Source organism: Plodia interpunctella, chromosome Z (assembly GCF_027563975.2).
Source record: "Plodia interpunctella isolate USDA-ARS_2022_Savannah chromosome Z, ilPloInte3.2, whole genome shotgun sequence".
Classification (NCBI taxonomy): Eukaryota; Metazoa; Arthropoda; class Insecta; order Lepidoptera; family Pyralidae; genus Plodia; species Plodia interpunctella.
The window spans coordinates 7456657-7470322 of NC_071324.2; the positions used below are offsets into that span (position 1 = coordinate 7456657).

The 13666-nt window shown below is 34.8% G+C and overlaps 1 protein-coding gene across 2 annotated transcripts in view; it reads right to left on the minus strand.

Moving 5' to 3' along the window:
- Positions 1-13666, minus strand: part of MED23 (Mediator complex subunit 23) — a 19089-nt gene continuing 5423 nt past the window's right edge. For both annotated transcript variants that reach the window (XM_053767627.1, XM_053767626.2), the window contains exons 6-17: positions 13223-13623; positions 12928-13102; positions 12346-12515; positions 9882-10000; positions 9562-9749; positions 8943-9120; positions 7052-7197; positions 6454-6680; positions 5676-5915; positions 4973-5417; positions 4221-4427; positions 1-3539 (exon numbers count right to left, since the gene is read on the minus strand). In XM_053767627.1, coding sequence (XP_053623602.1) covers positions 3401-3539; positions 4221-4427; positions 4973-5417; positions 5676-5915; positions 6454-6680; positions 7052-7197; positions 8943-9120; positions 9562-9749; positions 9882-10000; positions 12346-12515; positions 12928-13102; positions 13223-13623 — 2635 coding nt within the window. In that variant the 3' untranslated portion in view covers positions 1-3400. The remainder of the gene's footprint in view (positions 3540-4220; positions 4428-4972; positions 5418-5675; positions 5916-6453; positions 6681-7051; positions 7198-8942; positions 9121-9561; positions 9750-9881; positions 10001-12345; positions 12516-12927; positions 13103-13222; positions 13624-13666) is intronic.

Here is a 13666-nt window from a genome sequence, read left to right on the forward strand (position 1 = left end):
TACATAAGAACGATATATATTTAATTGTTATTATATTGTTGATCATCAATTAACATTCGTCTACTAGTATCACAAATAATTCTAATGTAAATGTTTGATTGTGTTTTAATACAACAGGCTCATAAATATGAATATGTATCTAATTACATACAGTTGTAAAACATACTATGGTGCTGTTGCTAAACTGACAAATTTACGCATGTTTATTAGCAATCATATTTACAACTAAATAAAAAAATATTAATTTTTTGGATTTTATTAATAACAGGCAGTTGGATATTTTGAACCTAAAGAAATAATACGATGTTGGTTGACCAAAGCAGTAAGGTAAGAACGATGACTAAGTCCGAATTACACGCACGTGTAGAGCACTTATGGAAATAAAAAATATAAAATGCTTTTTGTTCCACAACAAACTAGACAAATCGACAACCGTATATTTACGCATCATTTAAAATAGTAGGGTAGTATTTTATTGTAACCTTTTAAACACACAAATCTTAGTTTAAATGTGACACATTCTATATCGTAACTTTCATCTGTCTCACATAAAAAAGAAAACAATTTATTTTGTTGAATTGATATTTTACATGACTTCATATTGAATATTATAATTCATAGTGTTTTAATTCATATTAAACTTAATTTATTTAAAATATTACTATGTACTGAATTGTAAATATAATAAATTTTATTTATACGAGATAAAAACGATAATATTCTTAAATCACACAAATAATTAAACAAATTACCTAATTTATTTTTGTGTTGATGTTTTGCTATTTCTAAACTAATTCTAATTCCGAATTAATCCGTTATCGAAAAATCTCCTGAGATGTATGAACATAATATATTCAAACCTTATTATAAATCATAATAACCATTGAGTGAGCTACAAAATATTTAATAATTATTATTTATTTATTCACTTCTCATTTGGTACAAGTACTCCATCATACTTATTATATAAATTCTTAAAATTATACTACTGTCATAAAAATCTTTCTCCTTCTCCAATATTCTTTTGTCATATGAAATTTTAGTACCTCATCTATAATGCCAAGCAAACGTTATCAATATTTAAACTTGAAAAACAAAAGGTTAATTTAGTAGTTTCATCACATCTATTATTTTTCGGTTTTATCTATAAATCACTATATTTTTTAACTTTATCAAACAAAGAACTACTTAATTAATACATATGACGTCGCACCCTCTGAAAAAATATTTTGTAACTCATTGTGTTAGTTTATGTTTTAAAATCATTAACTAGACGTTGCCCGGGGCTTCACTCCCGTGGGAATCAATTTTGAGATGAAGTATAGCCTATAGCAATTTTCAAATAATTTTTGAAATCGGTTCGGCAGTTTCAAAGATTACCCGCCTCAAATAAACAAAGTCACAAATGCTTACCTCTTTATAATAATTGTATAGATAACTAAAATTAAATATAGACATTTAAAAAAACCACAATATTAAATTAAAATTCCATCATTAAGTACTACATTAAGTAGTATTTAGCTTTGTAGTGAATGAAAAAATCTTGCTCAATCAAAATTCTACCAGAGTTATGACTTTCAATCTGATATAAAATATTTTTTTAAACATATCATTTTGAGATTTAAGAACGATATTTCGATTGAGGATTTTTAATATATAATTTAGAAATGTATATTTAAATCAATTTAATTCTAAAACAATTAAATTTAAAGTGACCATTAAAACAAAGGTAGCCTCTTAACCAACCCTAGTAAGATTCAGGTTTACTGTCCCATGTGATGTACAGTTATTTCCTACGAGTATTAACTACATACAAATATGATGTTTACTTAACTTTATCGACTTCTGAGATATTATGAATTAAAATAATACATATAGATTTCTATCAAATATTATGTTAATTAAAATAATACATAAATTACGCTTAAATAGAGAAACACCCAAATTGCGCCACTGCGCCACCGAGCAGGACAACCGTTCACACACAACCCGTCAAATATATATATTGTCTTACTAGCTCCAGGGTTACGCTACGTGGGAGTTTCGGGATAAAAAGTACCCTATGTTTTATTCAAAGTTATATTTTACCCGTGTACCAAATTTCATAACAACCCGTCTAGTAGATTCTGCGTGAAAGAGTAACAAACATACACACATATACCTACATACATCCTTAATTTATGATATTAGTAGAATTCATAAAGTTTTTAATCCGTGTACCCAGCACGGGCTAAAGTCGTGAGACGATTTTGGATGCACTATCGGGTGATTCGCAGTATTTCGACAGCTGCGGCAGGGCTGTCACTACGATTCGTCAATTTTCTTGCGGAAGGAACAATTTCCAAAATCAACCATTCATAAAATTGACATTACCACAGAACAGATTAGATATTATAAAGTCAGATAGTAGAACTAAATAAAATATAAAAAATGTGATGACAGCTCGATCGCAGCCGTCGAAAGGCTCTTAAGAACCACCTCATTAGGTTATGCATATCATAGTAAAATGCATTGTCATCCAAACTAGACGTGTTACATATTTCAGTTCAGTTGAAGATAGCTTCATAAATAAAATCTTATAATAAAATCATTTTACCACAATACAGTACCAATTGGGATACAGTGAATTACTTTAAAGTCAGATAGTAAAACTTTTGTCTTTGTTAAAATTTATAAAGTTGTAAAATTGACAGCACGGCCGAAACGCTCTGAGAAACATCGCTTCGGGTCGTGCGCACCCACTAGCAGCTATTTCAAAGCCACCTATAATCCACCTATTCTAAACAATTCGGATTGTACCATAGCATTATTATACAATACTATATTATACAGTCCCGACAGCGCGATGTTTTTTTATTACTATTTAACTATACGGATTTGTACATTTAGAAAAATATTATTTCTTAACCTGCAATTATTACTTATGGTATCTATTAAATAAATGTATGAATGTTAATGTAGAGTAAGTAAGAGGTAATCAATTTTGAGAATTCCAAAGTACCAATATACCTACACATCCAATAACCTATAAGGAAGCATACAACCGCACAATCAATGTGAACACGTATGATAATGGAATTCATAACCTTAATATTATATCAAATAACATAGTTTTTACACATCACACTCAACTATAGTCTAGTTCAAGGAAGTCGCCACGGACACCAAAACAAAGTTATCAAGTACATAACATAAAACCGCACTTTTGCTATCACACTAACACTTAAACGATAATACAAAACAGAAAGCCACTCCTTTTGCATCTTCCGGCTGCAAAACTGCGTTTTAATATTTGATTTAAGAATCAAAATTCTTGATAATATGAAATCATACTACAGCTTCGCCTTTACTCCGAGCTCGAACTGGAGCTGGAAGGCGTGTAGCTGTAGTAGTCATTCTGCTAGGCGGTGTTGATTTGCTCGACGTTCAAGTGTGTGATGAAACGAAGCCGCATCTGCAGAGCTGGCCGCAGCTTGCGGATCACACTCTCCACTTCGTTCTTCAATGTGTCGCCGACGAACATGTACTTTATGTGGTAACTGGAGAGAAGGTTAAGGATGTTGGAATTTCTATAATGTAGAAATTGAAAAAAACCTAAGCATAACTAGTAAGATTCAATGTGTCAGAATTGTGAGAAACAAACCGCACGGTAAAATATCACAGTATGGACATGACTTAAGCTAGCTGTAATATATGTGGTCGTCCAAATCAAACGGGGCCTTACGCTCGGTACTTACGCTATTATTACCGCTGTTTTGTATTGGAACAACGACAATAAAGACCTAAGTGCCTTATGATCCCTTTTGATTTGAACGTCCACATATATTCACTAAAAACCATCCTCACAGACTTCAAAATATTTTTTATAAAACTTGCGTCGTTGCACGGTTTCGCTCACGTCAATTTATTACAGCAATACATTATATTTATTGTCTCAGTACTGCATTCTGAAGGTGAAGTACTCAAAAGAACTTAGTGTATGAACACTAAGTTATTTTGAGTACTTCACCCATCCATTTGCTATTTAATGTTGAAGTATGATTATATAAAAATAATCCTTCACATAGCAAAATTCTAGCATAAGACGATTGTGTCCAATCTACCCTATCCAGATTCTGCGAACATCAAATTCTACGTTACACCGACGGAAGTAACAGCAAAAACATCTCGTTTTGTATAAGAGTTAAAACTGGTAACGCCGACAATAAAAAAAAGGATACAGCAAATCGCAGAGCGGGTCGATGTGTTGCATGTGCGGCTGCGTCTTGTCGATGTGCGCGAGCAGCTCGTATAGCGTCACGGTCAGGTCCATGACCGTGCGCGACATGTCCGAGTTGAAGCGCTGCAGGAACGGGCCCACCAGGTGGCACAGGAACAACAGCTGTGTTTCGCTGTGGATCTCAGACGATAGTTTCTCTTTCACGAATCTGTCAGAGAATGATAGCGTTTTTTATTAAGATTTATTTTTATCATTGACATATATAAAATCTGTGTCAATAGAGATAAACTGATGTGTTTATAGATCAACAGAAATAAAGAAAAATAAACATCTGGGGGAATGCGCATAGATAAATCTGGACAAGGATCGTAGATATGTTTATTTTTAAATACATCCTCCATATTTTACATTGTGTTTGGCGGATTTAAGTCTAGCTAGGGATCAGAGTCCACCTACTCGTAGTTATAGTACCAGTGCAGGCTTGATGACGCGTGAGTTTTGCTTTTGTTTAGCGGAGGGGTAATCCTCCCCATTCCAGCAGTCCTTAATATATATGTTATACGTTTATATAATACGTGTTTATATAATATACGGTATTATGTGCATGTTTGCACTTGCGTGTTTGCCTGTGTAGTAATATAACACTTCAAGAAAATCAGTCGACTACGAATCTCAACACCACAATATCCTACTAACCTACTGAATATATAGTAAGAGTAAATTTAAGAAATAAAAAGAAAAATATTCTCTTACACTGGCACTTGCATAATCTGTCCAGCGCCGGCGTGGTACCACACTGCATGCGCAAGCGCCAAGGCAAGACTGTACTTATTCTCCAGCATCGCGTCTTTCGTTGTCGACAAATTGAATAACTGGAACGGCGTATACGGGAACTGCCAGTCGGTCATGTCACTATGTGTCATCAACTCCAACAGCCTGTCATGCAACACGGTCCAATAGGGATCAGGGAGAGCGGCCATTATGAGCCCTATCGCGTTGATCCAAAGCTGAATTTTGGCTGCTGGTATGACCACAAATCCCTTGGTGACGACGTCGAGGAGGTTGTTCGCGACGACATTGGGCGCGAGCGGCAGCGAAATCAGTTCTACGCAAGTCACGTATAACGCATGCGCTGATGGGTTGGGATACTCGTTGAATCGCCAGTCTGTGTTTGGAAAGTGAGAATTGCCAGTCATGGCTGTAAATGTTGTTAAGGAAATATTTTATGAATTACTATGCTACATAAAACTTTTCAAGCCTGAGAAAGAGACAATAGGCGAGTGATTGTTAATTTGTCCCACCGGTTGTTTGATATCCAACCAACGAGACCGTCTCATTGCCGGCTACTATATTTTTGGGCATCATATGATATGTAGCAGTTCGTTTAAGTCACGAAGTTTATTCACAATAAAAAAAAATAACCTACAGGTTTCTTATCAAATTTTAAAAAGGATACTGTCAACCATTCTGTTGACAAGGCTCAGATAATAATTCAAATCCGGCGCCCAGGCCGTAGCGTCCGTGTCAGTTTTCGCCATGTAGGCCTGGAAAGCCTCCGTAGTGGCCCAGCCGGCGGGCCTCACATCCTTCAGAGAACCTAATACAGCATTCACCAACTTTCGCTTCAACAGCGGCTTGTCCCTGAGTTTAGACTCGTAGTAATGTAATGTATTGTAAAGGAATGTTACGGGACGGTCTGTAAGCAGAAAGTGAAAAATATAGGTAACGTTTTTTGAGTAAATAGAAATAAAACAAACACTTGAACTAATAGAGAATATAGCGCTTGAAGGAACTCATACTATCTAAATATTTTTACAAAAATAAGCGTTACAAAGCCTAGAGTATTTTTACATCGATAATGACAATACTTCCATAACCTGACAAAAGGCATTGTTTACTTGTGCACCATGGCTTGACTATGCATTTGCTGATATAACATATGTATTTTCTGTATTGGACGTTTTCAGTATTGCTTTGTACTGTATTTCTAATTTATGTTATTAGTATTGTAAATAAGCTTTGCGTAAAATACCGTATTGAGATTGAATGATTGATGCTAACATAAACCATGAGCACGGATCACCATAACTTAGTTTCCTGAAGGGCGCAAGCGTCGGGATAGACGTCAGACAAAATGGCGGAACGACCTAGAAAAATGGCCTAAAGGAGGCCTTTGCCCGACGGTGCGGTACATTTAAACTATATAGAAAAAAAGACATAAGAAAAGCACTCACCATGGAATTTGTAAAGATATCCCAGATGTTCCAAGAGCTGCTCCAGGTTTTTGCTGACCTGCGGGATCTCCAAATGGCGGTGCACTACGATGTCCAGCACTGGAATGAACCGCAGACACACGTTGCTGAGATACACGGGAATGGGGCCGCCGTACGCGTTGCCGCTACCTTCCTCCGGCGAGAACTTCTCTGGATACTTTCTATGAAATGCTAAATGTTTGTCGTACCTACAAATACATTAACGTATTGTATTTTTCAAGAAAAATCACAAAACGAATTTACTTGTTATAGATTTGTATGTTCAAGTATTTATAGGTAATAGTCTTAGAGAGAAATATTTAACCTATTCGATCGAACAGTCCTCTGCTAACAGTAACTGTAATGACATTTTAAAAAATATTAGGGGTCTTTAACCAGGGCAACCAGTCAGCAACCAACTTCTTAAATGTGCGTATGAGCACATTTCCAATCTCACGCTCACTCGGCAGCGGATGCCACGTCACCGACACTTAGCAGTGCCAACTATGTCAATATTACTACTAATGTTACAAATATTCGAGCCAATGTATTAATTTATACAAAATTAATCATGACTTGCCAATTATTCTGTTTCCAGTGCTCAGGCGAGTTTTCTTTTACAAAATCTTGTGCACGGTTCCTCAGTTCGGAGCCTTTCAGCAACAATAATTGGATGATGTAGAGACACACTTGACTCTCGTTGGCATCAGGGTTAGGACGAAGAACCTATAATGTTAACATTTACAATAAATAGTCTTTCAAAAAGGGCGTGTGCCGCCCTAGAATAGGTAATGTGTAACATCGGCACGCCCCTGGAGGCGAGCATGGAATAGCAGTGGTGATTTCGGAGGAGTTCAAGGACGGCATCTTAGCTAATAATAATTGCTGGTGACTTGAATATTGACAATTTGAAGGACACTAAAATACTAAAAACCCGTATTAAAACTAGACGATGATTTTATAACGGATCCGAACGAAATAGCTAATGCGTTTAATTATTATTTTATTGATAAAATATAACCGGAAAGCAGAAGTTACTCTAATAAAAACGTATCTAATATTACTTGTAGGCAGCATTCTATTTTCATGGCACCTTGTTTACCAGAAGATGTCTATAAAATTATAAAAGGTCTTGAAAATACTGAAAGTGTTGGTTATGACGGAATTTCAACTAAAATCCTCAAAGCTGTAAAGTAACCAATTTGTCATCATCTTAGTCATTTAATTAATATTAGTATTCAGACTATTACCACATGATACTAAAATTACCATAATTAAAACTTTAAGAAAATAAACAAGGAACTTATGCAATATTACAGACCGATAGGGTACTGTATAATGTACTGTCTTTAATTAAATCATATTTATCAGATCGTAGACAATTTACCGAAACATCTAAATTTAATTTTATTTATTTAAAACTGAACAACGTTATTTATCAAAAAAAACGTTCAGTAATATATGATGTTCCACAAGGTAGCGTTCTTGGTCCTCTTCTTTTTATAATTTATATACTTAAACGATCTTCCTAATACGACGAAGCATAATATGACAATATTTGCTGATGATAGTACAGTAACAATAAAATGCAATGATTAAATCTTTAGAAATTATAACATGGCTTGATGATAATAACTTGAAGATAAATCTTGATAAAACCAACATAATGTATTTTAGTCAAAGACCGCAAAATAGAGAAAGTTTTAAAGTCGAATATCAAGGTCAACTTTTGAATGAAGTTGCGCGACAAAATTTCTGGGGATAATAATAGATTCAAAACTAAACTGGAAAGATCATATGTAATGTACAAAAGACTGTAGTTCCGCGTATGTTTTATTTAAGTTATCAAATGGATTAAACACGAAATCCCTTCTTACGATATGCATATCACGGTTTAGTTGAATCACTTCTTAGATACGGAATAATTTTCTGGGGAAATTCTACCAACGAGGATTTAGCCTTCAAAATGCAAAAACGTTGTATTCGCGCAATGTTTGGTTTACAAAGTATTGATAGTTGCCAGCCGCTTTTTAAACAAAATAAAATTCTAACACTTCCTTCACTTTACATACTTGAGGTTGCAATATTTGTTAAATGTAATGCTCATTTATTCCCACGCCTTTGTGATGTTGTGTTACGAAATCATCGGGATAATTATAGACTATGTTTACACCCTTTTACAACAGCATTACTCAGTAAAAGTATTGTATGTATGGCAACAAAAATTTATAACAAAATTCCACAACAAGTTAAAGATCAGAATTTAAATTTATTTAAAAAGCACCATTTATCAATCAGCCATTATTCAGCAATTTTCAGCAATCAATTAACAGCAATCAACAATTAACTAAAATTAAAATTAACAAAATTAAAATAAAAAAAATTAAGTATGTTTTTGCAAATAAATAATCTTTGTCTTTACTTTTTTAGTAATAATATACATGGTCAAAAAATATATAAAAACTACTTACCAAGCACAAGACAAGTCGGTCAATGGTGACAATGTTGTACTTCCAAATGATGTCGTTGATGGCGTCGACGCACTTGTTGATGTGTCCACCGGCCGGATTGGTCACTTCGAACACGAGGTAGTCGCAGAACTTGCGCAAGTGTGCGGACAACGCGCGCGCTCCAATCCGCTCCAAGATCCTTTTATACATACACAATGCCATATCTCAAGATCGTAAAATTCGAATAAAAAATACTGCAGTGTCAGTCTTACAGAAAACAATACAGCGTCAACACTTCTCTTTATTTCGTTTAAAGTATGAAACATTCGACGATAAGACATGACCAAGACCACAGCCGAGTCATCAATAAAATTAAGTAAAAAATCTGTGTCTGCCAAAGCCCACTTCTATACATATAGACCTTTCCTTTTCAAACAAAAACATTATGTATAGATCACCTAATTGGGGGAAAATATTAAACTCTTTATGTAATGATGTTTATTACTCAAAATCCCGCAAACAAAATATAAATTTGTGTTTTCGATAAAATTCGATACACGGGTAAAATATAATCTGAAATAGCATACTAATTTGATCCCTAAGTCCCGGGCGCGGCTTGAATTAATATATAAAAGTTTACTTGAAAGCAATAGGATTGATCCTGTTTGTCTCGAAGATCATCTTCCACAGCAGGCAGAGAAACAGCGGCGTGCCGGGCACGGAGAAGTGCGATATAATGTCGTTGTCGTTCGCCATCGACGTCCACTTGCGATACTCTTCGTCCACCGACTTTTTCAGCAGCTGTTTGTTCTCTTTCGGGGCCGGATTCTGAAAACATTTTTCTCCCATCAGTCTATCCTAAGTTCAATAATAGAATGCATTTTTTTAAATAAAATTTTACATTAGCTTCATTAGTGTAACTCCTTTGAGAAATTTTTCCTTTGAATTTTTTGTGATCACCTGTGCGAAGAACTCGACGAGCACCGGGGGGAAGCATTGCAAGGTGTGCTGCGACCACATGTGCGGCGTATTCGTCATGATCGTCGACAGCAGCTCCTTCATCGCCACGTTGTCGCTACCTGCACCAATATTCTTTAAATTTAACTTTACATATTATAAAACAAAATGTCTGTTCTCGATAAACTCAAAAACTACATGTGGTTTTCACCAACGATAATATATAATTTATTACTAGTGAAGCCGGGACGGTCGGCTAATCTATATACAGAATGGCAGCACGTCCCAGCTTCGCTCGGGTAAAACCATAATAAAACTTTCACAGAAATCACCCTATAGATAATCAGATTTAATTCAAAATAATTAAAGTTCAGGATTCGAATCATTAACAGTAAGTAAGTGTCTACTCATATCTTTAATTAACGAAATTTTGAATGGGATTATTCGTTATTTCTTTTCAGCCTTATTCAACTACGCTAAAAACACATTTAAAAAACTGAAACACGATTTTATTTTTGTTGCATAGCATTTGTGCCAAATTTCAAGTAGATTTTAGTTATTTTTCATACAAACTTTACCCCAAATTTTTACCTCTTTATGGGTCGAATTTTGAAAATTCCTTTCTTATCTGAGCACTACGCAATAATCTAAAGATACTGCCCAAATTTCGCGTTTATAGCTTCAATGCTTTAGGCTGGACGTTGATTAGTAAAAAACGCTTGTTCTTTTATGTATATTTATTAATAATTTTACAACATTATTAATAATAACCACGTGATTTGGTAAATATTAATAATCAATTGAAATTAATTATTTTTATTAGTTATTATTAATAATTCGCTACACAGGTTGGTAAAAGTAATAAATAAAGTAAGACCCAATGTTTTAGTACAACAGGTTTAAAATTCAAATCGGATAGCAGTGAGCGCAGGGCGGCGCAGCACAAACCTAACTGTGTCGGTTAGGTTAGGTTAGTATTGTGACCAAACAAACTATTAAATTAATCCGTCAATACAAACAGTCGACGCGCGACGTGTGATTAAAACACCTTTTTATTTTATTTTTGTAATGTATGTTACCTAATTTTCTATAAAAATATATTTAGAAATAATGTTTTTGATGCCATAATAAATAAATGCACACGTTATACCTATGCAGACAGACAGTCTGAAAATTAAATATGAATTTAATTTGAAAAATGTTTGTAATTGAATATGAATGCACCACACTAAATGTGATGCACTCCAAAAAATGGTTAATGTTGAACGGATTGATATAACCGCTTATAAAACTGGAAATGTTATAAGGATTGACCAAAACCAAACCATAGCGCGTTTTAAGAGAAGCTCTAAAAAGTAAACGCCATCTAGAGAGTAGACAGGAAAATTATAATGTGTCGCCCGCTCCACCCCCGGTCATCCCCCTATCTCCGAATACTGGGAGGGTGGCAAGGTGAGCTTCATATCAGTGCAAATATTATGTCGCGGTTTTATTTTAAACAGGGTTACTGGTATCAAACGCAAAACCTCCTACAGACTACATGACATTTTGTGATTAGTAGTTTTTTTTTGTATAAAAAATACAATCTAATTTGCGATTCTACACATTTTAACTTTATGTAATAGCCAAGCAACACGACAGTACGTATAGTAGCGTTATGGAGCGGAATCGAACATTCGACATTGAACTTAAAAAAGGATTTTTTTATTACGTTTAGAGAAAAGTCGGAGAATAATGTTAGTCTCTATGTACCTTATGCGCCTTTGAAAGGTTATGCGTTAGATACCAGTAACAAGGGTTATTAAAAACGCAATTGTTATTTTTATGATTAAGGTCGCCTTATTATTATGCCTCGCTTATTCTAAAAATTATATCCTACAAATATTACAAATGCGAAAGTTTGTGAGGATGTGTGTATGTATGTTTGTTACTATTTCACGCAAAATCTACTGGACCGATTGTTATGAAATATGTAGTAGAATATAACTTGGATTAATACATTTACCTTTACCTTTTATCCCGAAATTCCCAAGGGAGCGAAGTCCCAGGGCGCAGCTAATAATGAATAATGTGAAAAATTGCTTTTTCAAAAACCGAGAAGGTTCTCAATAAATCACTTGTACAGGGAAAAAACACTAATCTTGTGTATATAGCATTAAAAAGCAACTTGCATTAAAAACTACATATTTTATATACTATTCCAAAATGTTTACTATTTTTAACAGAATGACACATTATGAAAAAACACAGAATGACACATTAGAAAACATTATTTTCTAAACACATGACAGTTTTGGGCATTTCTTCACAACAGTTTTCGTTCAGAAATGCAAATACTTTGTAGCTTTGATAAATAATAATTAACAAAAATGTCATGTGAAATTCCGAAATATATTGACTTTCGACTACGGTTAAAACTTACTCGAAAATAAAGAACTAAAGTATATTTGCTCTAAGTTTTGTTTACCTGCGCCTGTCATGTAGATTCCGCGGGCTAGAGTCAAGACAAGCACTCGGTTAAGCTCCTCGCTCTCAGCAGACACCAGTGATTTGGGCTCCGAAACCACTCTCGACATCTGGAGCTGTACGCCGGAACTCCCCAGGCTCGTGATCAGGCGAAGCGCTGTACTTTCGAAACTGTCCAAAAGTAAAGCACTGATTAAATGTTAAAAGATATAGAGAACAACAGATACGGTAGCCCTTTTTTTATTCTTATATGTAGTTTTTGAGCATGTACTTACTACTATATAACTACTTTAATATAATATAACAGTAAAAGTAATAAGCCAATAATAAATATGATATCTCTATTGTACCAGACAACTAACGGACACATTGCCTAAGATAGTAAAATCACAGCCGAATTTTCAAAAAATTTAAAGGGTATTATCGCTGGTCCCTTAAGGACTTCAAAACCTCAAACACAACCAGGATTGTTTTTTCCGGTACACTTTATTTTACCATGGTATCCTCACTTGTATCTCTGCAACTGAGTACACCATGGTAGAAAATCATTATATTATTATTTATTTATCATAGTTTAACTTACCAAAGCTGCAATTGTGTCTGATTTGCTTGTGGATAAGCTGCTAATGAATGTATATTGGATAACAGAGTCACCCTGTAATGCGGCTGAATGTGGTGGATCCGGTACGAGAACATGTCCAAAAGATTGTGTAGGATGCCCCATGCATGAGACTTGAACACAGTGGGCAACAGCTGATCTGAATAATTAATTCAGAAATTCTGAATTAAAATCCTGGTCGGAAGTAAGAAGTAAGTGGTCGAATGGCATGGATTGATAATAAATTTTAAGTTTATGACTACTTGAATGTATGACTTACGTATAAATCCTTTAATTCCTAGGGACTCAATTTCTGTATATACTAGTAAACGGCTGTATGTTTCCACTAATGCTGGCGTCATCATGGTACTGCCAGGCAAGTTGGTTTTATTTTGAGCCAGTTTAGCCACATGCGTCACAATAGAATGGATCAAGGACATCTTGCAGTGCAGAGTCAAACTGTCAAGTATACACATAGACAAAGGAACGGTCGGCAGTGGAGGCGTAGGATTCCCGTTCGGCAATGGCTTTTGTGGTCCAAATAGCGACTCTATAATGATTCCCATTGGCCTTGCAAAGTATTCATTATTAGTCGAATACGCATTACATAGCAAAGCAATGCGATAGTCGGATCCCATCAATGTAGGAGTAGTATTGGATGTCATCAGGTGCTGAAGAAACCTTCGAAAACAAACAATACAATGATTAAAAAATATACGCACTA